We start from the raw sequence: 25,276 nt of genomic DNA, 5'->3' as shown, positions 1-25,276 counted from the left end.
ATTTTGATTGCGACAGAGTTCGTTTATGTATCTAAGGAAGATTTGCGTGACACCAAACCAGCTTTGAGCTTGTCAGCACAGGGAAACATTATTACTGATGTCTGGTGCCAGAAAATCAGCAGACTGGCAGCAGATTCATGTAGTCATGGGGGCTGTTCATTCATTGATGAATGTACTTGCCTCTAGGGGATAAATCAGGGTTTCTTATCTGAGGATAACACTGAACCGAAAAAAAAAAAAGTCTTCCTTCTTTTCAGTAAGGACTTGGAGTTTTATTTCTAGCAGCATTCTTAGACACTTGTTCTTCCATCCATTCATCCATTCATCCATTCGCTTCCGCTTATCCTTTTCAGGGTCGCAGGGGGCGCTGGAGCCTATCCCAACTGGGCGAGAGGCAGGGTACTCCCTGGACAGGTCGCCAGTCTGTCGCAGGGCTAACACACAGGGACAGACAACCATTCGCACTCACATTCACTCGCACATTTACACCTAGTGGTAATTTGGATTATCCAATTAACCTATCCCAACAAGCTGCATGTCCTTGGACGGTGGGAGGAAGCCGGAGTACCCGGAGAGAACCCACGCAAACACGGGCAGAACATGCAAACTCCACACAGAAAGACCCCGGCCTGATGGTGGAATTGAACTCAGGACCTTCTTGCTGTGCGGCAACAGTGCTAACCACCGTGCCACCGTGCTGCCGTTATTTTGATCATGACACGTTTCTGAAATGACTGAACATTGTTGCCCAGCAGCAACTTTGTTATCATAATGTGTCTATGGCTGGACCACTCTTTCAGGTGCAGACAAAATAGAATAAAAGAATGATATGAATCACAGTTTAAAGTTTTTTTTTTATTCTTAATGTATAAACACTTTTACAGGCTATGGCACACACTATTACATGCTGTAGAGTGGTATCTGTTAATTTTACATTGTAATAGTAGTACTAGTGGTAATAATATCATCACATTAATGTGTTAACACAAGAAGTACCACTGCAGGCAGTTGAGATGGGCTCAACTCAAACCAGTTCATGTAGTTTCATTTATAATAATGCATAAAATGTAATGACACATTTTCTTAATAAAAAGTGTCAGTATATGAAACCACAGTTGTACCCCTAAAAAGTACTTGAGTAAATGCAGTGTTGCTTTGTAACAGAGTTACAGTAGATAGCTTTTTAAGATCAAAAATAAAAGCAACAACAACAACCAAGCATGATGATGTATATCTTATAACTTCTGAAAACATCATATGTGGGAAACATGATACCCAGACATTTGGAGAAGTACGTTTTTTGTTCCACATCTCAGGAAAATCTCTTCTTCTTTTTCATTAGCCGCTCCAGGATAGGCTTCAGTCTCGGATTAACACACAGTGGCTTTTTGGAGCCTTTTACAAACAGCCTGTGGGTCCACAAAGAAACATAAATACATTTCAGTTTAACATAACAGTGCAAATACAGTAACCCTAAGCAAAAATTAAGGAAAACTGCCTCTGGATAAAGTTTCTATATTGGTGTTTATTTTTTACATTAAAATTTCATTTTATATGATGAATGCATGATGTTATAAGTAAATCATAACAAAACAAAATTACTGTCAATAATTCTCAACACTTACTTTACCAATCATGTAATAACTACAATATTACCTGTAACCTTTTGGCACACTTAAGTAAACAAACACTTACACAAGTGCTCTGATGTCACAGGCACCGCTTTCCTGCATCTCCAATCTCTGAATGTTCTTCAGCATATGTGGTTTGATTTTTTTGTTTGCTGTCATGCAGCAGCTTGGGATGGCAGCTGTAATGTGAAATTAAGACCAAATTTAAGAATTTTAAAAAGTATAAAACTAACATAATATAAAAAAATGAAAGAAAAAGACATTTGCTAGAGAATAATTGTGTGTCCATTCTAACAGTTCTCCAAAAAAACACAAACAAAAAACTTACAGTATTGCACTTTTATAAAAACTTTATATATGTCCAATTTTTGTATTTTTAGCATCATAAAACCGAACAGGGCTAGGCTTTTTGTTTTGTGCAATAGTCTTTGTGGTTAAACTGATCAGATAAGTCAGCTTAAAGTTAACTTTCTGAAACATATTTTTACTGGAATAATTTTATGCTTTAAAACAGCTGGATGAAGAAAGAACTGAAAAAACCCTCCAAAAACCAGCTGTGCTAAAATGCACATGCATCATCATCTTGTTTAAATCCCAGGAGGAACGTAGAGTAGTTATCATTGCAATTTTCTCAGAAAACATCTTATTTAGGATGTACCTGAAGTATAATCTGTATAGTGCAGGTGCTCTCTTGGTTTCAGCATGTGTGTTTGCTCTGAGTGTCCTTACCTTCAGTGGAGGTGATGGCCAAGGCGCAAAGACAAACAATCAAAAAGACAATTTTCACATCCATGATGGCAGAGCAAGTGTGGGGAGGCAACGTGCCCTTGATGTTTAAATACTGACAACAAAGCGTACCTGTGCATCCACCCACCAACTCTCAGAAGGGAGTGTGTGAACATGTGCTTTAACCAGTAAGAAGCTCTTTGAATGAAACACGATGCCTAAAGATTAAAAACAGTAATAGTAATATAAATATCAAAAGGTTATTAAATGACTGCCATACTTAATAAAAAAATTAATGAAGTGTTCCGTTCACTTTCAGCCCGATGTCTTGTTTAAATTGTTAGTGCTGTCAGTTACTGGAGTGCTTGACTCAGACTCTAACAGGCTCTAACAGGTCCAATAACCACTCTTCAAACAGAATCCTATTGAACTGATGTGTATGGAATGAAAACACAAGTAGAGCCAACGGTCACGAAAGAACAATTGTCACTTTTAGTACATCTCACTCTTACTTTCTTTTCTGTGAAAACGTAGAGTCACAATCCCAACAGTATTTTTAGGTAGCTCAAATATGCAAAATACATTTTCACGATAACCACTTGGTCAATTTTTTCTTAAATGTCTAATTTTACAAGAAGCAGTATTTCGTCTTTTTTCATTGCTTTAATATTAGTGAGTGGAAGTTACTGAGTTTTTTGCTTTAGCCACAAAGAAACATTTACTTAACAAAGACCTTGGTATCTACATTGATTTTCTCTGTACTTTTATGGTTTTGTTTATCATTAGAGTTCTGGTGTTTGGGGGATTATTTAGACACTTTCATTTTGGAGTTGCCCGTCCTACCCAGTGTTTCCTATTGTTGTCTTGTATTGCGTGTTCTAACTGTATTTGTTGCTTCCTGGTTTATTTTGACACCAGTTATTTTCCATGTCTTGCATCCAGATTCATTAGGTTAATTGTCTTCAGCTGTGTTTTCACCTGTTTCCCATTTCCTTCATAACCTCGTGTGTTTATATTGTATGAGTCTCCCTCTGTTCACTGTTGCCTTTGTTTTGTGCTTTTTTAATACTTTAAAGTATTCCACATTAAAGCTGCACTTCAAGTTTATTTGGGCCATATCCCGCCCATTAAACTTTTGATGTTGCTGCGTATCTGAAATGATTGAATATCATCAGCTTTGTTATCATAATATCTCTCTGCTAGTTTCACTATGGCTGGACAATCTTGACTGCTCTTTGCATGTGTAGATAAAGTAAAAGAAAAAATACAGCACACCTCGCTGTGACTTTTTTTTTAATTCTGCTTGTATAAATGCAGTAGAACAAGATATACCTGGAGGACTGAACAGTTTAAAAATGGATACAATGCTACAAAAATACCCAATGAAATGCCCGAGAATGATATCTGTCAATGCTGGATTCTATGTTACAAACCATCACTATAAATGTCTTAACTTGTAAGCAGTAGTCTTACAGGCAGCTGAGATGGAGACAAATCTAACTGACTCGTGTACCTTTAGTAATAGCAATTCATGAAAAGTGATGACATGTATATGGTATTTGGGTAAAAAAATCAGAATATAAAATAATAGTAGTACCTCTAAAATGTACCTGAGTACGTGCAAAGTTTCTTAGCAACAGAGTTACAGTAGCAGATAGCTGCCTTTAAGATCAAAATAAAAGAAGACAATTACATGAAGGCTCTTGAAACTCTTGAAAACACCAGATGATATGAAGATTTCTGGAGAAGAAAGTTTCTGTTCCACACCCTACGGTCTTTTTATCTTCATTCTCTTCAGTCTGAGGAGCTCACTAGGATGAGCACATATTGGCTTTGCATAGCCCTTTACGTAAAGCCTGTGGATGCACAAGAAAACACGATGATGTTTCAGTTTAAGATAATAACACAAATATTTATGTAACTCCGAGTAAGATCAAATAGAGATAGAATCTGGTGACAATGTTTATTTCTTGATCATTATAAAATTCATACAGTAGAGATTATCAGTGCATGTTATGTTATTGATGATCATGTGACAATCAAAATTACCCGTAACCTGTGGTTAAACTAATCGGATGAGTAATTTTAACACTTACACAAGTGCTTTGATTTCACATTCGCCGTTGCTTTCCTGCATCTCCCATCTTTTAACGTTCATCAGTGTCCGTGGCCGGATTTTTTTCTTTGTATGTAAGCAGCATTTTGGAATTCCAGCTGTAACGTGAGATTAAAACCAAAATATGGAAATTACATTATGTTTTCTTTGATTAAAAAACATATATAGAGATCATTTTCTTCCATGATAGTTACTCTGAGGATGTGCGTCCTTACTATCATTGCTCCAAAAAGAGACAACCTCCCCTTAGTCTAAACATTCATGTTTTTACAGACCAGTCTACTTTTTTCCCGAGAGCAGAGCGCATTTTTTGGAACACCATGAAACAGAACGGAGCTCAGCATTTTGTATTGTGCAATGGTGGTTGTGGTTAAACTGAGCAGATGAGTCAGCTGAACGTTAACTTGCTGAAACAAATTTTTATTGGATTTTTTATTGGAATAATTTCAGGCCAAAACAGAGAACTGTATTCATCTTATCTTGACTTCAACATTAATGTGCTTGCCACACACATGCCCTTTTCTTTCAAAACAGCTTTAAATGTGAGCTCATTTATTTATTTAGGATGTACCTGATGTATGATCTGTGAAGCGCCAGTGCTCTCTTGGTTTTTGCATGTGTGTTTGCTCTGAGTGTCCTTACCTTCACTGGAGGTGATGGCCAAAGTGCACAGACAAACAATCACAAGGACAACTTTCACATCCATGATGGCAGAGCAAGTGTGGGGAGGAAGCGTGTCCTTGGTGTTTAAATACTGACACATATCTGTGCACCCACCCACCAACACTGAGACGTGTGTGGACATGTAGTTTAACCAGTCAGTAGCTCTTTGAAAAAATCATGTTGCCAAAATCATAACAGCGATAAAGGTAAATATAAAGTTTATTGGACAGTACTCGAATGCTTTGTAAAAATTCATCTTACATCTTACAGCAGGCTAATGTATTGTCCACAAGTTCAGACATGTGTAATAACCATTATTTAAACAGAATCTGACTCATGGATATCGAATTAGAGAAAATGAATGCCACACAAAGAAGTAAGAAAGAATATGGGTCACTTTTAAAAGGTTAAAAGGAATGTCGTGGACCTTTTTCTTTTTTGGAGGACTAGACAGCAACAGTGACATGCAGGAACGGGTCTGGGCCAGACATAGCTCCAGGTCCCTGCGGCACCTTTAGAACAGCTCAACTAAGTGAGCTATAGTAACACACCACAGTGTGGTGGGTGGTTTTTCTTCTTCTTCTTCTTCTTCTTCTTCTTCTTTTTTAACATTTTATCAAATACCTCTAGTATGTGGAAACTATTTGGAGTAGGTCATATTTTTCCAGCGCTTCAATATAAGTGAATAGCAGAGGCCAGTTTCCTTTTTAAAGGGATTTCTCAAGGAATGGTTTCCTGCAACCAACATTTACGAAAGACACTTCCCGAAATGACTGAATGTTGTTGGCAAAAGCAGCTTTGCTACCATGATGCAATTTTATTTAAGCTTAACATGGAAACTACTTGTCACAAAAGGTAGTACAAGATTTTTGATTTGACTTCCTGACACAACCTTGTCTCTAGTCGGAACTGAACCAGCAGCCCTTCTTTTGCCAAGCAACTGTGTTAACTACTACACTATCAAGCTGCGTGCTGGTAGTCTAATGATGGCCTGATGATCTTAACTACTATATATTTGCAGATTAATAAAAAACAAAGTAAAAGAAAAATAGACATCACACTTTACAGTGTTTTTTTTTTTTTTTAAATCTATTGGCATCAGCGCAGTGGTACAAGATATAGTTGCATCATTAAACAGTTTAAAGTTTTAGTACACTGTAAAAAAAATACTCCATTACTTCATATTCTATTACATGCAAACCTATGTTTTTTCTTACATACAGCATAATACACTTAAAGTAGCAACTCAGAAGTAGGATGATATCTGTCAATGTAAAACTAAAGTATAGTAGCAGAAGTAATGTGATATTACTGTACCAATGCCTTAACATGTAAGCAATGTTGCTGCAGGCAGCTGAGGTGGAACTAAATGATAATTATTACATAATAAAAACTCTGAAAAACACCTTTTGTGGGAAACATGACACACGAACATCTGGAGAAGACGTTTCTTTTGCTCCTTGTCCTAGGAAGGACGTCGGCGCGCCATCTGGTCCTTTATTTTCAGAATGGTCTTCAGTTTTCGCTTCACATCGGGATGAGCACATACTGGCTTTTTGAAGTTCTTTACATACAGTCTGTGGATGCACAAGGAAAAGCAATTAAATACAAATATTAATGTAACCTGAAGTAAAAGGTATTAGTTTACAGTTTGATTCCTGATCATTATTTAACTGAAACTGTGCAACTGAGGAATGCATGATTACATGAATGATCATGTAATAACTGCAAAATTACCTGTAACCTTTTGGAAAATTAGTTTTCAACACTTACACAAGTGCTTGGATGTCACAGGCACCGTTGCTTTCCTGCATCTCCCATCTTTGAACGTTCATCAGTATTCGTGGCCGGATGTCACTCTTTGTATTTATGCAGCATTTTGGAATTCCAGCTGTAAGGTGAGATTATGACCAAATGTAATGTATGTTTTTATGGAGCCTCATAAAACTGAACAGGATTAAACATTTCATGTCATGTAACAGTGGTCATTGTTAAACAGATAAGAAGCATTATACAAAATGTCTTTAAAAACACTGTATGAACACTAAAATTATTGAAAAGACAGACAAGTGTTTTCATCATTTCTAAACTTTAGGAGGAATGTGGTAATCACACACCTGCACACACAAAAGAGCTCTAAGTGTCAATTTATTTGCTTATTTTGGATGCACCTGATGTATAAATCAGTGCATATTCAGTCCAAATGTCTCCTTGATTTTGCCAAATGTATTTGGCCTGAGTGTCCTTACCTTCACTGGAGGTGATGGCCAAAGTGCACAGACAAACAATCACAAACCCAACTTTCACATCCATGATGGCAGAGCAAGTGTGGGGAGGTAACATGTCTTTGGTGTTTAAATACTGACACAGAGGTCCTGCACATGCCTGTGCACACACCCACGAAGATTCAGAGAAGCACATGTGGACATCTGCTAGCGTCTCTTTGAATGGAACTCGGTAATTGATGCATTGAAAGGGTATTAGTATAGTATTGGTATTAATAAAGTATTTACGAAAAGAAAAGTTACTTTCGTTTCCAGCTTAACTCTTTGTTCAAACAGTCAGTGCTCATAAATACAGGTATGATGCGCCAAGGCAGGCTCTGACAGGTTTAATCACCACTCTTTGAACAGAATCTTACTTGACTGATTGATATGAAATTTAAAAAAAATGGATGACACACCCAGAGTCAACATTCAATACAGTTCACTGCTAAAGGTCAAATTAGAACACAAAGAACATCAGATTTCAGTCTTTTCAGGGATATTTTCCAAGTCTGGGGACAAATTAGGATGTGCGATTAGCGCAAAGCTCAGTAATAACATTTAATAACTGATTAATTTTGTTGCTAAAAGTTCAAGTGACACTCTGAAGTACTGATCATGCAGGAAACTTGACACTTTTTACCCTTTAATGAATGCGCATGAGCAAGATTGTGTCGATGAACTCAGCTTTTGGGCACACAAATAAATAAATAAATAAATAAATAATGCACGGTTAAGTCATTTTAAAAGTGTCGTCCTGTTTTCCAACCTCTTTAGAGCCAAGGTTCATTGTGTATCCAGGTGTGGTTTTCAACTCTTACGTGTTGTGCAATTTAACTGAGCGTGCAAGCATACAGTATAATTACTGAGAAAAAAAAAAGAAAAACATAATGCTGAAAGGAATTCTTCTGGTTGCACCAATGTCAATGAGTGACTTCTTGGCAGTTTATTTTAAAGGTGGGAACATTGGTAAGTCAGTAGGAGTCATAACTGACAAATAAAAACGGTGTCTGTAGGATGTTTGCGCTTGATTTGCACTTTTGATCCAACAGCTAATAGCTCCCCAATACCACCTAAGGCCTTTGAATCGCAGGACTTTATGATTTATGTGATCTTGCTTCCCAACTGTCTTTGCCTTTGTGACATAGATGTATTGACTGAGGTTTGAATCTCTCTGACATGTTTTGTTCCGTGAATGAGATCTGGAGGATTTGCTTTGGTTTTTAAAGATAAGCCTCTGTAGTCTAGTGCGACTCCTCTGTTTAGCTAATGAAAACAGTGTTCAGTAACCAAAGTCTACAAAATACATCATTTGTTAACCACGAATGAGAATGTGTTGAACTAGCTAAAGATAAGGGATGATTCACACATTCACTCTTGAAGCACTTTATGTGTGTCAGTTCCATGGCCAATTTAGTATTGTCATTTAACCTTACAGACATGTCTTTAAACTGTGGGAGGAGGCTGGAGTATCTGGAGGAAATCCACGCAAGGCACAGTGAGAACACACATACTCCACACAGACAGGCCCCGACTGATATTTGAACCAATCATCTTCTTGCTGTGAGGTGACAGTACATGACATTGCCACCCACGTGTAGGTTCCCCTTGTGCTACCAAAACAGCTCCGAGCTGTTTTGTCATCATGGTGTCACAGTGGTCGGGGTCTGAAACCTGGGGAATTGCCAGCAGGTCTATTTGTATCTGTGGGTTTTGAGGCGTCTCCTTCATAGTGTGGAGCACAAGATGAGTCACACATAAAATGACTTTCCAAAGGTTTAGGATTTTTGACATGCCACACAGGTATTGAGTCAATCAAAGAACATAACTGTCAAAATCTGGGAGGTCCTGCATCTAGTGCCAACTGGATTGAAAAACAGTGCAGACAAACTGCCAGCACATACAGATTTGGCAGCAAATTAGCATTCACACAGACGGGAGTCTGATAGTTAGAAATCACTATCTTTCATCTACGCAAATTATACATGTTGGTACACAGTGCTGAGTTATATGGTTGGAGGATATGAATGCGTCAGTGCAGTCAGTTTATGTAATTCCTTGAGCAACTAATCTGTGTGCAAAACAGTTTTGATCGAAACTGATCAAATTACAGCAATTCCCATTCCTGATTACTGTGTGGTTATTGTGGTAGTTCCTTTGACTGTCGCTTTATTTCGCACACTCAAGAGTATTCTGGAAAATGAGGAATCAGAAGAGCCTTTTTGGCATTCTTTCATTCTGTATTGTTTCTCCCATTTTTAATATACAACAATATTTCTACTACACAAGAAGCAACTGATCAAGCATTGACATTCTGCTGTTTTACCTGGATGCCTGTATCAACTGTAATCTTTAACCTCTAACTTATTTACAATGTGCTCTACTATATCTCAGTTTTGAAATTGGAGCTCTCGGGTGTCCTCTTATAGAGAATAAACTTTGTTTACAATATGTGCATTAGTATATACATTTTTTTTAGGGGGGAGCACACACGAAACCTAATGTTTTCCTATCAATTAATGTGGTTCTTCTCCCCTTGTATTTTTAGCCCAGCTAATCAGAAAGACACTTCAAACAGAAACAGTAACAGAACCGAGAAAATTTAAATTGTTCAGAGTTCAGATCCCAAGGCTTATAGTGGAACATGGATGAACTTCATTTCTGTTGCAGTTCCAGGTCTTGAGCAGCAGATGGACGCCCACACATAAAATATCAGTACTCATTCTGTCCTCTGGCAGCCACATGGAGAAGACGCATCAGCAGCTCTGTTGGTGAGCTTCTTGCAGAGCCGTGGACTGGATCTGTGGCCTCTGTCTCTCCCAGGCAGTCAGAGTCCACCATACAGCCCTCTGAAAAGAACAAAAATAAGAAATGAAGTTCATATCTTACATGTCAACATGTCAATCAATCAGACCAGTTCGTACCAGAATTGCAGCAGAATCCAGAAGCAGCGCAGTGCCCTCCCTCAGACCCACAGGATCTCCCTCCTGCCTGGCAGGGGGTGAGCAGGTAGTTCTCCTCCACACAGTGAGCTGTTTCTGGGGAGCCAAGCAGGCAGCCGAAACCGTCCCCACAGCAGATACTGGGGCCAAAGCAGCGGCCCATGTCTCCAGGGCCACAAGACTTGCACTGGAGGAGAATGGAATTGAATTTAGCACTATTATTTTCTGTTATATTATATTATATTACAAGACCAATGATACTTTCACGTTCTTTTCCATCTCGTATTCAAGAAAATCAACATTCATTGCATTGCCTCAGCAGAAGAATTGTAGCAATATGAGCATGTGAAATAAGTCACAACCATCTTCTTTCCTACAGTCTTTCACTGTAAATCGGTATTTTTAAACTACATGAGTAATATCTAATTTGTGACTTTAAAAAATGTTCAATTGAGTTGGTGTTATTTTTTTTAAACCTTTCCATAAGTGACTTTTATTTTTTATCTGTATGATTTCTCTTCCGTTTTAATTAAAATCTGATATATGATTGCTCTTCTGAGCCCAACCCAGTAAACCATTCACATTTTGATCCCATAACAACCATTGCACGCTCGGTTTCCCTTATTTAAAGGCTGCTTAGCATTCCTTTCATTTTGTGAATTGCTGGACCGTTTTTCTAAAGCCAATTTAGAATCAAACACAGCCAGTTAAAGAATAAGCATGCTGTCTTAGCAGAAAGAACAATGCTCACCTGTCTGATTCCAGTTTCAGTCAGCGCTCGCTTCCCTCCTCGGGGGCAGTTCTGGATGTAGCAGGCGGAGGAGAACGCAAGGAGTCCTAGGACGCACAGGGGGAACAAGGAGTGAGGCATCGCTGTCGGTTTGGAGTGAGCGCCGCGCTGCACCTTTGTGTCCTCCGCCGGTGTGGATGTCTGTCTGGTACTGCGGTCATTTCTCACTTATAAGCAGATGGACATGTTTGACAAAGCGATTGATTCCTGACGTCACTTTCGTCCCCGTTGCGCTCTCTCCGCTGGGATGAGCGGCCGAAGGCCACCGGCGTGCGCGCGACGCGTGCGCGAGAGGTCGCCACAGATGTGGCTCTGCATCGGATGTGTGCCATCTAACAAATCTACACAAAAACAGACACGACAGCAGAAGATACAATTTCTGTATTCAGCACTGCGCCTATTTGTAATAACTTTGAATAATTTCACCCCCCCCCCCCCCCGTTTTGACTGACACACTGAAAACGGCAAAACATGAACAACTAATTGGAGTTTGCGAACAATTTATTAGCCCAAATTAACCGCAATGAAGGGGAATAATGAAGAACATTTAATGATCATGCACAGTTCGTCACTGTGTGTAGTTTTCACTTTTAGATTAAGACAAATGTGGTAGCATCATGACAACAGAGGTCACACAAATTATGTTCCAGACTTAATGTAAAACTAGTGGGTGTAATAATCCTAACCAGAGAAGCATTTTCAAATAAACATATTACACCTTGATTATTCCTTTCAGCGTCTTGTTGCATGCTCGGGGTTGCATCTCTCTTATTAGCTGTTGTTATACTAATCAGCAGTTAAATGAGAAATGGCAAAACTGAGCATCAAAGGCTGCAGGTTCAGGTGCGAAGCTCTTTAATTAGAGTCACAGCATTCGAAGCTCATCCTTCAGTGAATCCAAATCTCATTAAACTTTACAGTACTCCAAATGTGAAAGAAAAAGTGTTACAGAATTTACTTTCAAACATTTCTCTCATGATCTGCAGCAGCAGATCAAGTGGAGCAGAGAGAGGACTCAAACGCAGACACCGGCTTTAATAGAAGGCGAGCAGTTTATTCAGGGCGTTTGGCAAAACGGTACAAAAATAAGAAATGCAAATTTTCGTGAAAACATAAACTGCAACAATAGGAACATGGAGACACATGGGTATGCGAACAGACGCTCTGACAGAGGAAAACAGAGACAATAAATACAGTGAGGGGTGATCAGGGGAGTGGAAACAAATGGGACCACAGCAGGAAGAAATAGGACATAACGAGACAGGAGACGCAGCACTGAACGCAACACACAAGAGACAAGAACTATCAAAATAAAACAGGAAGTAGCTCGAACACCGAGACCCAGACAAACAGGGCTATAGGAGGCCCTAAAGTGCCAAAATCAAAATAGAGACATAACTAAGACTCAGTGAAAAAAATGTATGTCATTAAATACATGAAAGTATCAACAATAAATACTCTTTCATGTATGTATTTATTTTACTTTACAAAAATTTCTGTGTATTTTTTTCTCTAGGTTTACAGAGAATGATCCAATAAGTGAAAGTAGTGAGCTCCAGTGAGCAGGAGTTCTCTGGGTGAACATGCCATGTTGACACCAAATGTGAGAGGAAAATAGCCAGACTGGCTTGAGCTGATAGGGAAGCAGCAAGAATTCAAATTAGAGTCGATTAAACGCTAGGTACGCAGCAGAGCACCTCTGTAAACACAACAGATGCAGAAGACCACACCGGGTCCCACTCTTGTCAGCTGAGAACAGGAAAATGGGCGAATGTTTCCTGATCACTCTCAATTTCTACTGATTGTTGGATCATAATTTGACATAAACAACATGTAAACAGAGCTCCATCCTGGCTGTTTTTTCATGTGGTGGTGTAAGGGACATTGTTCTGGCACAATTTGGGCCCTTTGGCACCAGTTGAGCAATATATAAATGCCACAGCCTATTTGAGTATTGCTGCTGACCATGTCCATCCCTTTATGAAGGGATGAAGTCTCTACCCACAAGCCATCGGGCTACTAAATTGCTGAAATATTGGACAGTTTATTTTGCACTATACACACTGTACTTTTATATGCCACTATCTCTGCACTACAGCTGCTACAGTATTTCAGTATTCTGTATTTATTTATTGTAGTCTTTTTTATAAATATATATTTTCTTTATTTTTATACTTTCTTATATATATCTAGGCATTACTTATGTGCAATATTGAGAGTGCTCTGAGCCTAAGAATTTCATTACTGGTAGTTATGTGCTATTATTTCCTGTATATGACAAATAAAACCTTAAAACATGTGACGACATGGCACCTGGTAGTTACAGAGTGTACCTAAGAAATGTTCTGTTAAAAGTAAATGGTTGTTTCCAGTGAAGAATTACCAGAGAGAATACATTTCTCACATTTTCCAGATTAATCAATGCTAATAATAATTTTCTTAGTATGTTTTCATTCATTTAGTGGAATAATAACTAATCTATTAAGTCACATGTTTACTTGTAATTATGGCAGTTTTAGTCTTCTGCAGAAATTTCTTGATACCTCTAATAAGGTGTATAATAAGAAAAGTTTACAAACAATAAGAGTTCACAACATAAGCAAAGTTTTTGTCTAATAAGTGTATAAAGTCAGTGACTTTGACTAATACAGTGTGATTCAGTATCATTTAAGCACTTTAACCACCACTTGTATCGGAAACAGTGAAGCCCATGTCTTCATTTCACATGCAGAACTGACTCCTGTCTTTTCTCTTACTGAGCGGATACAGGATCACGACCTTGATTAAGCTTAATGCTGTCAAGGAAAGCAACATACAGATTATGCTATTTGTGATGGTGAACACCAACTAAATACTGTTTGCCTCACATTTCTCCGTTTAACCCTTCTGTGCACAATAACTCAGGCTTGTAAAAGGTAATTAGCTTCAAGAGTTCAGAGGGTAGAGAAAGAACACGTGGGCAAGGAGGTGGTGCAGCTTCCTAATGTAAAACTGCTCCTTAAAAAGAAACCTGAAACCTAATATAATCTAGTGTGAGTCAGCATTTCATACTACCTGAAATACCAACATAAAGGTTAATGTTATTATCACATAAATATATTTAAAACTAGTACATGATGTGTCTGGATGTTCTTATTATTCCATCTTCTGCCTGCGTTCACCCATCTAAGACAGCAAAACAAGGCAAGGAACAGAGATAAGGACAAAGAACATATGACATCAGGAGGTCAGCTGAACACGACACTGTCTCCTTCTTCACAATGACCACATAACCTTGGTTGGACTCAATTTCCACTTAAATTCTTTTGGTCTCTTGCTTCTGTGCTCAAACCTTTTCTACGTACCTAGTCAAATGCATCCACACAGAGAGCGGCCACACAAAGACTGCAGACCCAAGGCTGCAAGTACACTTCAGCGCTTGATGAAAATAAAGAAAGAGGGGGTGGAGGAGATAAAGAACAGGACTTTATCCACACTATATTTTTTTCAATATTTGCAAAGTTCTTTGCTTTCACAGATGTCCTTTCCTGATCTGTGGAAATTAATAAAACAGGCCTGTGTGATCTGATATTGTGACAATATGAGTGTAAGAAGATGTGAAGAAATACAATTCACTGCTAGATCTGAGGTATCTTTAATCCACATGAGCAAAAATATACAAAATAATACAATAAAACAGACAATTTAACAGGAGTGGTTGTGAAAACAGCAGTTATAACGTGACAAATAGACTTACCGAGTAAAGATGTCATGCTTACAAAAAGGGTAATAAAGGTACTGTCAAAAAAAGTTAACGGTCCATAAATAAAATCCCGAATTTCCAGTTGCAATTTTTTTCTTTTTACTTAAACATCTGGAATACAATCATGTCTTCAATTTATAAGTGTCGGTTGGATTCTTATGCTAGGTTAGTGATGCACCCGCGTGATGAGAGCACGTGGGGTGGGATGATGGCAGGTTGGGCACACAATACGATTGGATGTTGATGTAGTGGCCAACCTCAGAGGATTGGCTTCCTTCTGCACGCAGGCGCGGCAGAGCAAGTGACCACAGCTCAGACGGTAGACGGATGATGCTGAGGTGGAGTAAAGGGACACAGAACAGGAACACGCAGAGCACATCTTCTCACCTATTAAGATGGGGTGGGGGAGAATCACTTAATACTCACTAAATTTCAAACAAACTTTAAATATTCTGCCATAAAATTTTAAGCAGTTCTGTAGCCAGGTAGCATTTGGGGCACTGTTTATTATATTAAACCAATTTAAATTAAGTCAAACTGATTTGGATATAAGGTCACTCAGAGTGCTTTACAAAGGGAGAACAATACAGAAAAACATTTAAAGAATGTAAATGAAGCTCTGGTTAAGCATTGAGTGAGAAAGCGTGACAGCACTCTAGAAAGTTAACACCATGTTTGTTTTGTCTTTTGTGGCAATGATCAGCAGGGAAACAGTAGACATCTGGTTCTTATGTTACAAATGTATCTAGTAAAACTGAACACTTGCATTTCTCCCACTTCACTGGCACTTTAAACTTGAACATAGGCTCAAGGTTTGTTTTTCAGTATTTTTTTCTCCACTGTAATGATACAAAATTGAGTTTGTGGAACTTATTCAGAACAGAGGTAAGCAGCAGCGAAGTGGTCAGAGAAATTTTCATGTATGATTTTATACCTCTGTTTTATTTCTAACTGACATGAATCAAAACTGACTACACCAAAAACAAGATTTCTAAACAACTTCTCCAGATTTCTTTATTATATTTCAACAGTTATATACTTTGGGAAGAGTATTTACTCAAATGTATCAGAGGGTGCAAATCCTACCTGTAGAACTGCTGAGGAAGCCTGAATTCTGGCGCTGTTGGGTGGTATTCAGCGTTTCAGAGTCAGGACTAACCCGCTTCTGGGGCAAATTTGAAGTGAAGGAGGGCCGGCCCTGCAGGGCAGAGAAGAGGGCCTCATCCAGACTAGCAGATAAACGCTGCTCGTGGGAGCTGCAGCTCGGAACTGAAGGTGCACAATGAGGAAGCAAACAAGAAGACAGCAGAGAAGTCAACAATCAAGACAAACTGAAAAAATGGCATGGATATGGTTTAGATCAGGGATGTCAAACTCATTTTACATGTCTGTCCACATACTTTGATCTTAACCTCCTAGGACCTGGCGTCCACATATGTGGACATCCCATTTTGGGCTATTTAGACCAAAATACTCAATTTTGCTCTACAAGGGCCTGATATCCACTTACAAGGACATTATACTGCTACTGTTCTATCAAAATTTTAAATGAATATCCTCATATGTGGCTCTTATTTTTCTTAAAAACAAAAATAAGGTAAAACATTCATCGGGCCCCAATAAGCCCAAATATCAAAGAGAAATTAAAAATGCATACTGTGGAAGAGTTCGGGTGTTAGGAGGTTAAATGGGCCAAACCAGTAAAACTCCAGAAAAGAAGTTTAACTACATGTTTCAAAAGCCATCCAATTGGCTGGATTGGGCCAATTCTGGTCCCTGGGCCTTATGTTTGACACCCCTGGTTTGTATGTTTACATGTTATACTCACCAGAAACTCCATCACTTTTTAGTTTTTTTGTTTGGAGTTCCCCCTCAGGTGTCAATGTGTCCTTGGATTCTTTGGAAATCTCACTTAGATCTCGTTTCTTTCTCCTGTCTAATGCTGATTTATTACCTGTACTTAAAGGCTCAGCATCAGATGTGGGATTTTTATTATCTGACAAAGGTCCTGACCCTGCATCTTCTATCTTCACAGTACTGTTTGTGATTCTGGTGTCAGCATTATATTCAGCAGCACCACTGTTTGAGCTTTTACTGAGGCACAGAGAGCTCTGAGACTGTTTGTGTACTTTGGAGGCTACAAGTCTTGAGGCCTGTGTATTCTCTCCTGTAACTCCTCTCCCCAACATCCCATCCCTCCTCGTCATTCCTTTCTGCAACAGGAAGTGGTCAATGCGACTTTTCAGTTGGGGGTTAGGAAGAGGTTGGGAGGTTGAAGTGAATGGTACACCGGTGAAAGGGTCGTTTGGGGGTCTACCCCAAGTGGCTTCCCTCTTCTGGTACTCTTCTAGAGTGGAGTTGTCCACTGATACACCACTGGGCAGCAGCATAGGTAGCATCATCACTTCTTGTGTGAGTGGATCAAGGAATTCTTCTGGGATGGAGTGACTACCAAAGTAAACGACATATTGGCACACGTCAATACTTACATAATCTATAAAACCAACAGTATAGATGTGACAGCCTGATAATTAGTTCTACTACTTGTGAAATTACACAAATACCTTGCAGTTTCTTGCAGTCCCTGCTTGCTTTGTCTGATAGGGGGTGCAAAAAATGCAGACTGTTGTAGCCGTCTTTCACTGGCCTCGTGGACTTTTTTGATCCTCTCCACTTCTTCTGCAGGGCAGCTGCGAGCAGGTTGTCCCCACACAGTCAAAGATTTCAGCCCCAAAGATGATGCTGCACCACCATAAGGCATGGTTACGCGAAGCTTTGTCACAGCCCCGAGCGAGAGCAAACCTCGGCTCCATAGCTCCTCTTGCAGACAGTTCGCAGGTTGTGGAGGAGGTGAGGACAGAAACGGAGCCCTGGGGGAAAAATTTGAACGTGTGAAGCAAACTTTGGTTTCCTCCTTTAGTTCGCAACGAGCCACCAGTTTAAACTCTTGCTCAGAATTGCTGGATTCCGTGTTTGTCTGATGTTTGAACATGCGGCCTCTTTTCTGAGGCTCACCTGGAGTCACTTCACTCCACTGCTGGGCCTGAAGACTCCACTGGTGGCCATTACTCTGTTGAGATTTACTCTCATGGTTTCGAAGTTCTCGTCTATTCGCTGCATTCTGATCTTTCGCCTGTATCTGCTTCTTTTGTGGAAAATCTTTGGTGCCTGTAGAAGGTAACGGATCAGAATTGGTGCTGATCTCCAGTCTCTTGCAAGCCTGTCCCCTGTCCATACCCCAGGGCCACAACTCCACATCCACCCTACACAGCTCCACCTGGAAGCCAAACTTCAATGTCACCTTAAAGGAACAGAAGAAAAATGTGTAAGGTACGGATATAAACACATTACTATAATAATCATACCTAGTTTTTTTTTTAAATGTGACTCGTACAATGCATTATGAATCCTCATCAAAATACAGGATATATTCTCCATAAAAACTCAAATAAATAAATCATAGTCAGGAAAGTTAAACTGTCACATGACATCCCACAGTGGAAAATACCACAGTTCATTGCAACAATGTGGAAAAGTTTTTGTTTAAACTGACTGCTTTAAACATACAAATGTACCATCGCTGCCAGAGAAAAACATGATGGTAAGAACTACTAATCTCGATTTCTATGCACAAAGAGGCTGAACACACATTTCCTATTGAAGCATGATTCATGAAGGGAACAATACATGCAGGTGTGTATGCACATTTAGTAAATCTGACTTTCCTTTTAAATGCCATTTTTGGCTTTTTACCCTTTTGTTGCATTTTTGGCACAAATACACTTTGGGTGCTCAGTCAGTGAACGGTGTTTTCTATGAGGAAAAAAAATAACCTGCACAGCTTTCAAATGAACAAAAGAGATGATATAACAGACTTAAGGAAAAGGAAGCATATTAAGACCTCTTTAGAACACCTACTGCATTCTGGTTTAAAGGGATTCAAATCTTAAGCTTGTAACAAGAATAAAAATAAACTTTACAGTTGGATATCCGTGTTCAGCCCCATCAACATAATACTCTACATAATTAATGTTTGGAAACAAAAATACAGTCGAAAAGATGACAAAACAAACAAAAAACCATAGATAAAATATAATGCATGAGATAGAATAGCTACTCTTCCTCAGTGTCTTCCTGACCTGCACATTTTCCCCGAATTCCCTGTTTTCAAGCGTTTATTATTTAAATAAAAGGTAGTGGTACTTTTTTCAGTACCAAATACTATTTCTACTGGTACCTATTATTTAATGAGTATGACATTAAATAATAGGTAAATATGACAGTGAAATCTTACCTGTACAGGTGGACGAAGGAAATATTCCAGCTTAAAGCCACGTCTGCGGAGGGCAGGGTCAGCTGATACAAGATTGGTGACATCATAGCCATCTGCGCACAGCTGGAGAAGAAAATTAAACTGGTGTCAGTGTTTTTCAGTGAAAGCTTGAAATTGAAAATGTACAGAGAAAAGCTACATTATGTTGTAGTAATGTAGGATTGTCTGCTTCTTGAGGCGACTGTTGTGATTTAGCACTATAGAAATAAAACTGAATCGAACTGACAGCAGATATGAGAAAATTTGAAAACAATTACAGTACACATGCCTCACATGCTCATGAGAGAGTCATCACAAGGTTAAACACGGAAAGCTCATATGAAATGAGAACAAGCCATGTAAAAGACATAAATAGGGCACATGTGGAGTAAAAAAAACAACAACTGTTTTCTTGAAGGTGATAACATTCATTTTTTTAATCCTCTGAGTGTGATGAAAAAGACAGCCATGATCGCATTAAAAAATACCAATGAAAAGAACACAAGGACGGTTGTGATTCAGTCTCCCACACAGCACTTTATCCCACCGGTTTTTTATTTATTTTTATTTTTACATCACTGTCCTCCACTTCCTGTGTCATTTTGCATCTGTCTGCGCTGCTTTGAACTGCTTATCTAAAAACATATCAAGCCTTTTCTTGGACTTTAAAAAACAAACAAAAAAAAGAGTTAAATAAAAAAAGAAAGGAGGGGAGTGTACCTTTATGTGGTAGGTCTATAAAATATATCTCACCTTGTTACAATGAGCTGTCGTGTGAAAATGTGGCAAGCAGAGATTCACAACCATACTCTCCAATCTGTAAAGAGAAACAGTTTGTAGTTATGAACGTTTTCTGACGTCACTTACACAAAACTTATAGGTCACAGCAAAATGGGCCATTTAGTGAATAGAGCTCATGAACCCCAACTCAGAAGGTAAACATATATTTGCTGTGTTTACACTTCCATCTCATAATCATCTCTCAATAACGATTTTTAACACTAAGTTGAATGACCTGAGCTTAATTTTTCATTATAATAACAAAAAATGGACATTTAGCGAAAGAGCCTGAACTTTGCATGCACTAACAATAAGCACAACAACAGGACGTGTTTGTTCTTTAAGCACAGGCTATTTAACATTTAAAGTCATACGTCATTGCAATTCCCAACAATATTATTATACAGTAAGTATTTATTACAATGAAGAGGAAAGACCCTGATTTGCACATATGTTTGAGCTGTATTTAAACTGAATTCAATCATTCATTTCTGACTGCCTCCAAGATAGAACTGAAATCATTAGTCAGTTAACAATAAGACACATGATTTAGCAGTTAATTAATTTATTAAAGGGAAAGCCAAACATTTCTCCTTCTTCATCTTCTTTCAACTGCTCCCTTTAGAGCAGGGGTCCCCAATCCCAGTTCACAAGGGCCGGTGTCCCTGCAGGTTTTAGATGTGTCCTTGATCCATTACAGCTGATTTAAATGGATAAATTACCGTCTCAACTGTCTTGAAGTTCTCCAGAGGCCTGGTAATGAACTAATCATGTGATTCAGGTGTGTTGACCCAGGGTGAGATCTAAAACCTGCAGGGACACTGGCCACGTGGACTGGGATTGGGGACCCCTGCTTTAGAGGTTGTATGCTGGACCACGTGCCTGCATGTCACCCCATCTCTAGCATCCTTCACTATCACGCCAACCCTCTGCATGTGCTATTTTATTACATCAAGAACCTTGTCTGTGGTCTTCCTCTTTTCATCCTGTGTGGACGCTCCTATCTTTAGCATACTTTGCGCAGTGTATCCACTATCCTTCCTCTGCACATGTCCAAAGGATCTCAACCTTACCTCTTCAAACAGCTCAACCTGACCTGTTAATCTGATATAACTACTCTTAATCTTGTCCAAACATCACAAGGCTCGCAAAATTTCAAAATCTCTGGTAGCCCTTCGGGCAGGCATTCTTCAGTTTTTGGTAGCCCAAAATAAATTTAAGTAGCCCGAATAAAAAAAGAATTTTTTTTACGTTCGGTTTCCTTTACAATATTATACATTAAAGTATAATATTGTAACGGAAACAAAAATTAATAAAAAAAAAATGTTAAAATACAAATCACAACAACTGTATAAAAATTAAAACCATCAACTCAAATACTTGGTTCTAATTGAACAGAAATTTCTATGAACTTGTAAGAACTGTGTAGAACATGAATCAGTCTGTGTCAGATCCTGAATCTGAAATTTTCACTGAAGTCACGGGTAAGAAGTAAGTGGAACCAAGATTTAGGCCATTTGCTTTTTGAAGTTTGCAAAGACTGCTAAATTCTGCCAGTGGTAGTTCACTCTTTGCAATATAGCACGCTGTTCTAAACAGCTTTTTCAGGAGTTCTTGTTGTGCTTGGTTTATTTGTAGTATGTTTTTTTTTTTGCAATTGGTGTTTGTTCTGGGAAAGATACTGTAGACTGGGCAATAATGCATTTCTTGCATTTCTCATGGGTTCTGATGGGGTCTTTCTTAAAATGACTGGTCCCAGTAACAAAGGCGCTTGTCGACTCAGAAATCAAATGAAACTCACAACACACCTGGCAGAACATCATGTTATTTAGCTCGTCATATTCCAGCCACAGAAATTCTTTTGTCCATGAAACCAAAAAAGCTGCGCTTTCTTTTTGCCTCATAGTCTTTAGGCTAGGTGACAAATCGTCAACATATTACGTTTTCGGCTACCCACCACATTCCTAAATGACGACCTCGGAAATATGAGAACCGTATGGACTCAATCTACACATGTTCGCTCTTTTCCTTCAAATAGCTTAGAAACACGCTATTTAACATCATTTAAGTCCTGTTTAAGGTGAGGAAAAAGGTTATGGTTAGGGCTAGGGATAAGGTTAGGTTTAGGGCTGGAATACAGGGCTGGAACGTTGGTTACCGCGGGAGCGTCATTGCACTGGATTTCAGCCATAACCCGCCGCGTACCATAAGAACGCCGAAAGTCTCCTTTCGCGTTCCTCAGGAACGCCGCGGGACGTGACAAAACGTCGCCATGTTACGCCTCGGGAGTGAGAACGGGCTCGATTTGTCATATCTTTTCCGTTTTGTGATCGGCTTTTCTTTGGCTGCCCCTTCTTCACCCTGACCTGTCTTATTTGGCTCTGCAGAACTAAAATACCAGCGTAAATCCTGCTGCTTTTACACACGTACGTACATAATGATCAGCGATTCTTTGCGCACTCAACCTCTCACATGTTTAAGCTTGCTGCCAGAGATTTCACTTGTCGCGTTTGAATAGTAAGCTAATGAGTGATAAGACGATGTCAGAGGAATTGGTGCGCAATTAATCGTCACTCACCAATCAGTGCTGCCGCTCTCTATACACCGTTCGCGCGATCGCAAAATGAAAATAAAAACAGCAAAAAGCAAGCGCAAATTCAAACGCGATTTCAATATGTCACATATTGACAGTGGCTCATCGATGCCAATGACATAATTACTCAGCTACATTGGCGAAAGAATGCAAAAGCACTGACATATATTTTCCTATGATAGCCCGACGGGCAGGGCTGAGTTAGATTTTGGTAGCCCGACTGGAAAAATCGCTAGCCCCGGGACGTCGGGCTAGCGATTTTGCGAGCCCTGCATCATAGTCCACGTGGACTATGAGTGCAGATCATTTTGACCTTCTCTATACTTCTCCATCAAACAGCTTCTCTGTCTTACATCACTGTACATTAGAATGGGAGACACAGCCTTCAGCTTTCAGGCCCCTCTTCTGTGGAACCAGCTTCCAGTTTGGATTTGGGAGACATACATTCTTTCTACTATTAAGATTAGGCTTAAAACTTTCCTTTTTGATAAAGCATATAGTTAGGGTTGGATCAGGTGACTAAATCCTCCCTTAGTTATCCTCCCTGCTTACTTGCTGCTACTACTGCACATTCATGTATATATATTTAAAATGTTCTTCCTCTACCCCCCCCCCCCCCCCCCCCCATTTTTGCACATGTCGAGGAGCATGTCAGGTTACATTTCACTGTGTGTTATACTTGTATAACTATGCATGTGACAAATAAAGAACCTTGAACTTGAGTTACGCTGCAGGTCTAGGCTGCTGGGGGATTCCCATGATACATTCAGTGTTTCTTCTTCAGTCACCTTTTTTCGCTCACTATGTGTTAATAGACCTATCTGCATTTAATTATTAATTATTATTAACCTCTGTCTCTCTTCCACAGCATGTTTTTGTCCTATGTTCACCAACTCAACCCCAACAGGTCGTGGCAAATCGCTGCCCCTCTCTGAGATTAATAAAGTATTCTGATTCTGACTGGTTCCACTGAGGTTTCTTCCTGTTAAACGGGAAGTTTTCCTTCCCACTGTCGCTAAAGCCCTTTCTCATAGGGGGTCATATGATTGTTGGGGTTTTCTCTGATTTCTCTGTATTATTGCAGGGTTTTTACCTTACAATACAATGCGTCTTAAGACAACCTTTGTTTTGATTTAGCGCTTTATAAACTGAACTGACTTGAACTGAACGTCTGTGGTACTGATAAATAATGATGTATGATTTTTTTTCTCTCTGACCAGACGTTTAGTGGATAAATAACTTCAACTCGTACAATCATTATTAAGACAGTCGAAACAATCAGAATTAATAACAGTTCACCGATAGCTGAGTCAAAAACAGTTATCAACAACTATTCTGATTGTTTTCAAGGTATGATCTAAAACAGACAAATCAATGTCTCTCTGTTTCTTGTAGGAAAATAACTAAACCGAGAACATCGCCACTTTTTCACCACTTAAGGATATTTTTAATACAAAGCTATTAATGACTGAACAAGAACGCAATCGTTTCAGGGACACTGTCAAAAGTATCGCTGCAGCTTTCGGTTAGAATAGACTTTAACCCATAACAGATGTTACATGTAACTGAAACTACTTGCTTACATGTAAAATCTGTTATGCATTCAGCTGTATTCTAACCAACAGCTAACAATGAGCTAATATTTAAACTTGGGTGAGACTGACAGTGTTAACATTTCCACAGCAAACTAAACCAATGAAAATTAACTCACTTTCCTTGGTTGCTGACACTTGCCCGCTTTGAGTCTTTATTTTGCGTGTCTAATCATTAGGGAAAAAGCTACTAGCAGCGATCTGTTATTAGCCACAAAACAGCTACATAGCTTAGCCGGCTCAGCTACGGCACCCTGTAAGGGACATACTTCAAATTTCGTCAACAAAGTACATTATTAGTAAGCAGATTTTGAGTGGATTTAGCTGCCTGTTCATTAATACTTAGGTGTTTTTGCCATAGTTTGTACTGAAAGAAAGCCACTACAGGCAATTACAATCTTTTTAATTTTTTATGCACTGTTTTTGAGTTTGAGGTTGGGTTTTTTTTTGCCAACCACGAACTCTTCTATCAGGCTATCCATCCAATGTACTAACTACTCGAGGTGTTACTAACTACACCCTGTGCAGGTAGAAAACATTCCAAACACTGCCACAGTTAGGTTTATTGTTTTGCTATACCTTTCTGCCAGTAAAGAATCAGTGGAATTTCCCAGTACATTTTTAAAGGTCATTTGTCATAGTGACTTTTTTCTCCTCATAGCAAAAAATGATCCACATCAGTGGCACAATACATTTAACCTTCCAGTGTTATTTACACTTTATTTTGTATAATTTATGTGCTGATTAAATTAAGTTTTTTTCCCCTAAAAATAGATGGAAAATGATAGTTTTCAGTTTAATAACAGTGCTCCCTGATTTGTTGGGTCATGAACAGACATTCAAAATATTCTGTGAAAAACCTTTGACTCCAGTGTGTTAAAAGTAGATTTCAAAGAGAAGATTTTTTTTCCGATCCTGAGATTCCAGTATTTGAAAATTATGCAAATGTAATCATAGGTAACATAGATACTTATTTTTCTATATTTAAACCTAAAATATTAGAAAACTCTACACACAAAATATTAATTGTGATGTCAATAACTGAGTATGGACCTTTGATCCATAATTTTGTTGTACATGTACAATGACAGTAAAGGGCTATTCTATTCTGCTGATGGTGAGATG

At 38.9% G+C, this 25,276-nt stretch overlaps 3 protein-coding genes across 4 annotated transcripts; all 3 read right to left on the bottom strand.

Moving 5' to 3' along the window:
- Nucleotides 1-834: 834 nt before the first annotated feature.
- On the bottom strand, nt 835-7,513 carry ccl27a (chemokine (C-C motif) ligand 27a). Of its 2 annotated transcripts, XR_014877199.1 has the most exons (5): nt 7,386-7,513; nt 6,910-7,027; nt 2,361-4,213; nt 1,696-1,810; nt 835-1,409 (listed from the first exon to the last, which is right to left on the bottom strand). XR_014877199.1 is itself a non-coding variant. In XM_085180207.1 (3 exons), exons 1-3 carry the CDS (start codon nt 7,477-7,479, stop codon nt 6,602-6,604), a joined length of 324 nt encoding a protein of 107 aa, XP_085036333.1. In that variant the 5' UTR covers nt 7,480-7,513; the 3' UTR covers nt 5,338-6,601. The 2 variants fall into 2 exon arrangements, 1 of the variants encoding a protein (XP_085036333.1); XM_085180207.1 differs by lacking the exons at nt 835-1,409; nt 1,696-1,810; nt 2,361-4,213 and adding an exon at nt 5,338-6,713.
- Nucleotides 7,514-9,619: 2,106 nt separating this feature from the next.
- On the bottom strand, nt 9,620-11,363 carry avp (arginine vasopressin). The gene is made up of 3 exons (XM_085180206.1): nt 11,094-11,363; nt 10,325-10,529; nt 9,620-10,249 (listed from the first exon to the last, which is right to left on the bottom strand). Exons 1-3 carry the CDS (start codon nt 11,211-11,213, stop codon nt 10,113-10,115), a joined length of 462 nt encoding a protein of 153 aa, XP_085036332.1. The 5' UTR covers nt 11,214-11,363; the 3' UTR covers nt 9,620-10,112.
- A 968-nt stretch (nt 11,364-12,331) lies between these two features.
- On the bottom strand, nt 12,332-24,424 carry ubox5 (U-box domain containing 5). The gene is made up of 7 exons (XM_085180199.1): nt 24,271-24,424; nt 19,940-20,003; nt 19,169-19,270; nt 17,439-18,175; nt 16,703-17,322; nt 15,961-16,143; nt 12,332-15,261 (listed from the first exon to the last, which is right to left on the bottom strand). Exons 2-7 carry the CDS (start codon nt 19,991-19,993, stop codon nt 15,041-15,043), a joined length of 1,917 nt encoding a protein of 638 aa, XP_085036325.1. The 5' UTR covers nt 19,994-20,003; nt 24,271-24,424; the 3' UTR covers nt 12,332-15,040.
- Nucleotides 24,425-25,276: the final 852 nt, after the last annotated feature.

Source organism: Neolamprologus multifasciatus, chromosome 12 (assembly GCF_963576455.1).
Source record: "Neolamprologus multifasciatus chromosome 12, fNeoMul1.2, whole genome shotgun sequence".
Taxonomy (NCBI): Eukaryota; Metazoa; Chordata; class Actinopteri; order Cichliformes; family Cichlidae; genus Neolamprologus; species Neolamprologus multifasciatus.
Note: the sequence above shows the minus strand (reverse complement) of the source record. Positions and strands in the feature narration are given on the sequence as shown.

Excerpts from the sequence above, each read along its gene's own strand:
- avp (XM_085180206.1), bottom strand. The coding sequence starts at position 11,213 with ATGCCTCACTCCTTGTTCCCCCTGTGCGTCCTAGGACTCCTTGCGTTC. Across the intron at positions 10,530-11,093 it reads CTGAAACTGGAATCAGACAG|TGCAAGTCTTGTGGCCCTGG; the intron begins GTGAGCATTGTT and ends ATTCTCCTCCAG. Across the intron at positions 10,250-10,324 it reads TGGATTCTGCTGCAATTCTG|AGGGCTGTATGGTGGACTCT; the intron begins GTACGAACTGGT and ends TGTTCTTTTCAG.
- ubox5 (XM_085180199.1), bottom strand. The coding sequence starts at position 19,993 with ATGGTTGTGAATCTCTGCTTGCCACATTTTCACACGACAGCTCATTGT. Across the intron at positions 17,323-17,438 it reads GGACTGCAAGAAACTGCAAG|TCACTCCATCCCAGAAGAAT; the intron begins GTATTTGTGTAA and ends TTACTTTGGTAG. Across the intron at positions 15,262-15,960 it reads CTTCCTCAGCAGTTCTACAG|GTGAGAAGATGTGCTCTGCG; the intron begins GTAGGATTTGCA and ends CCATCTTAATAG.
- ccl27a (XM_085180207.1), bottom strand. The coding sequence starts at position 7,479 with ATGTTACCTCCCCACACTTGCTCTGCCATCATGGATGTGAAAGTTGGG. Across the intron at positions 7,028-7,385 it reads GGCCATCACCTCCAGTGAAG|CTGGAATTCCAAAATGCTGC; the intron begins GTAAGGACACTC and ends CTCACCTTACAG. Across the intron at positions 6,714-6,909 it reads TGTGACATCCAAGCACTTGT|ACTGTATGTAAAGAACTTCA; the intron begins GTAAGTGTTGAA and ends GTGCATCCACAG.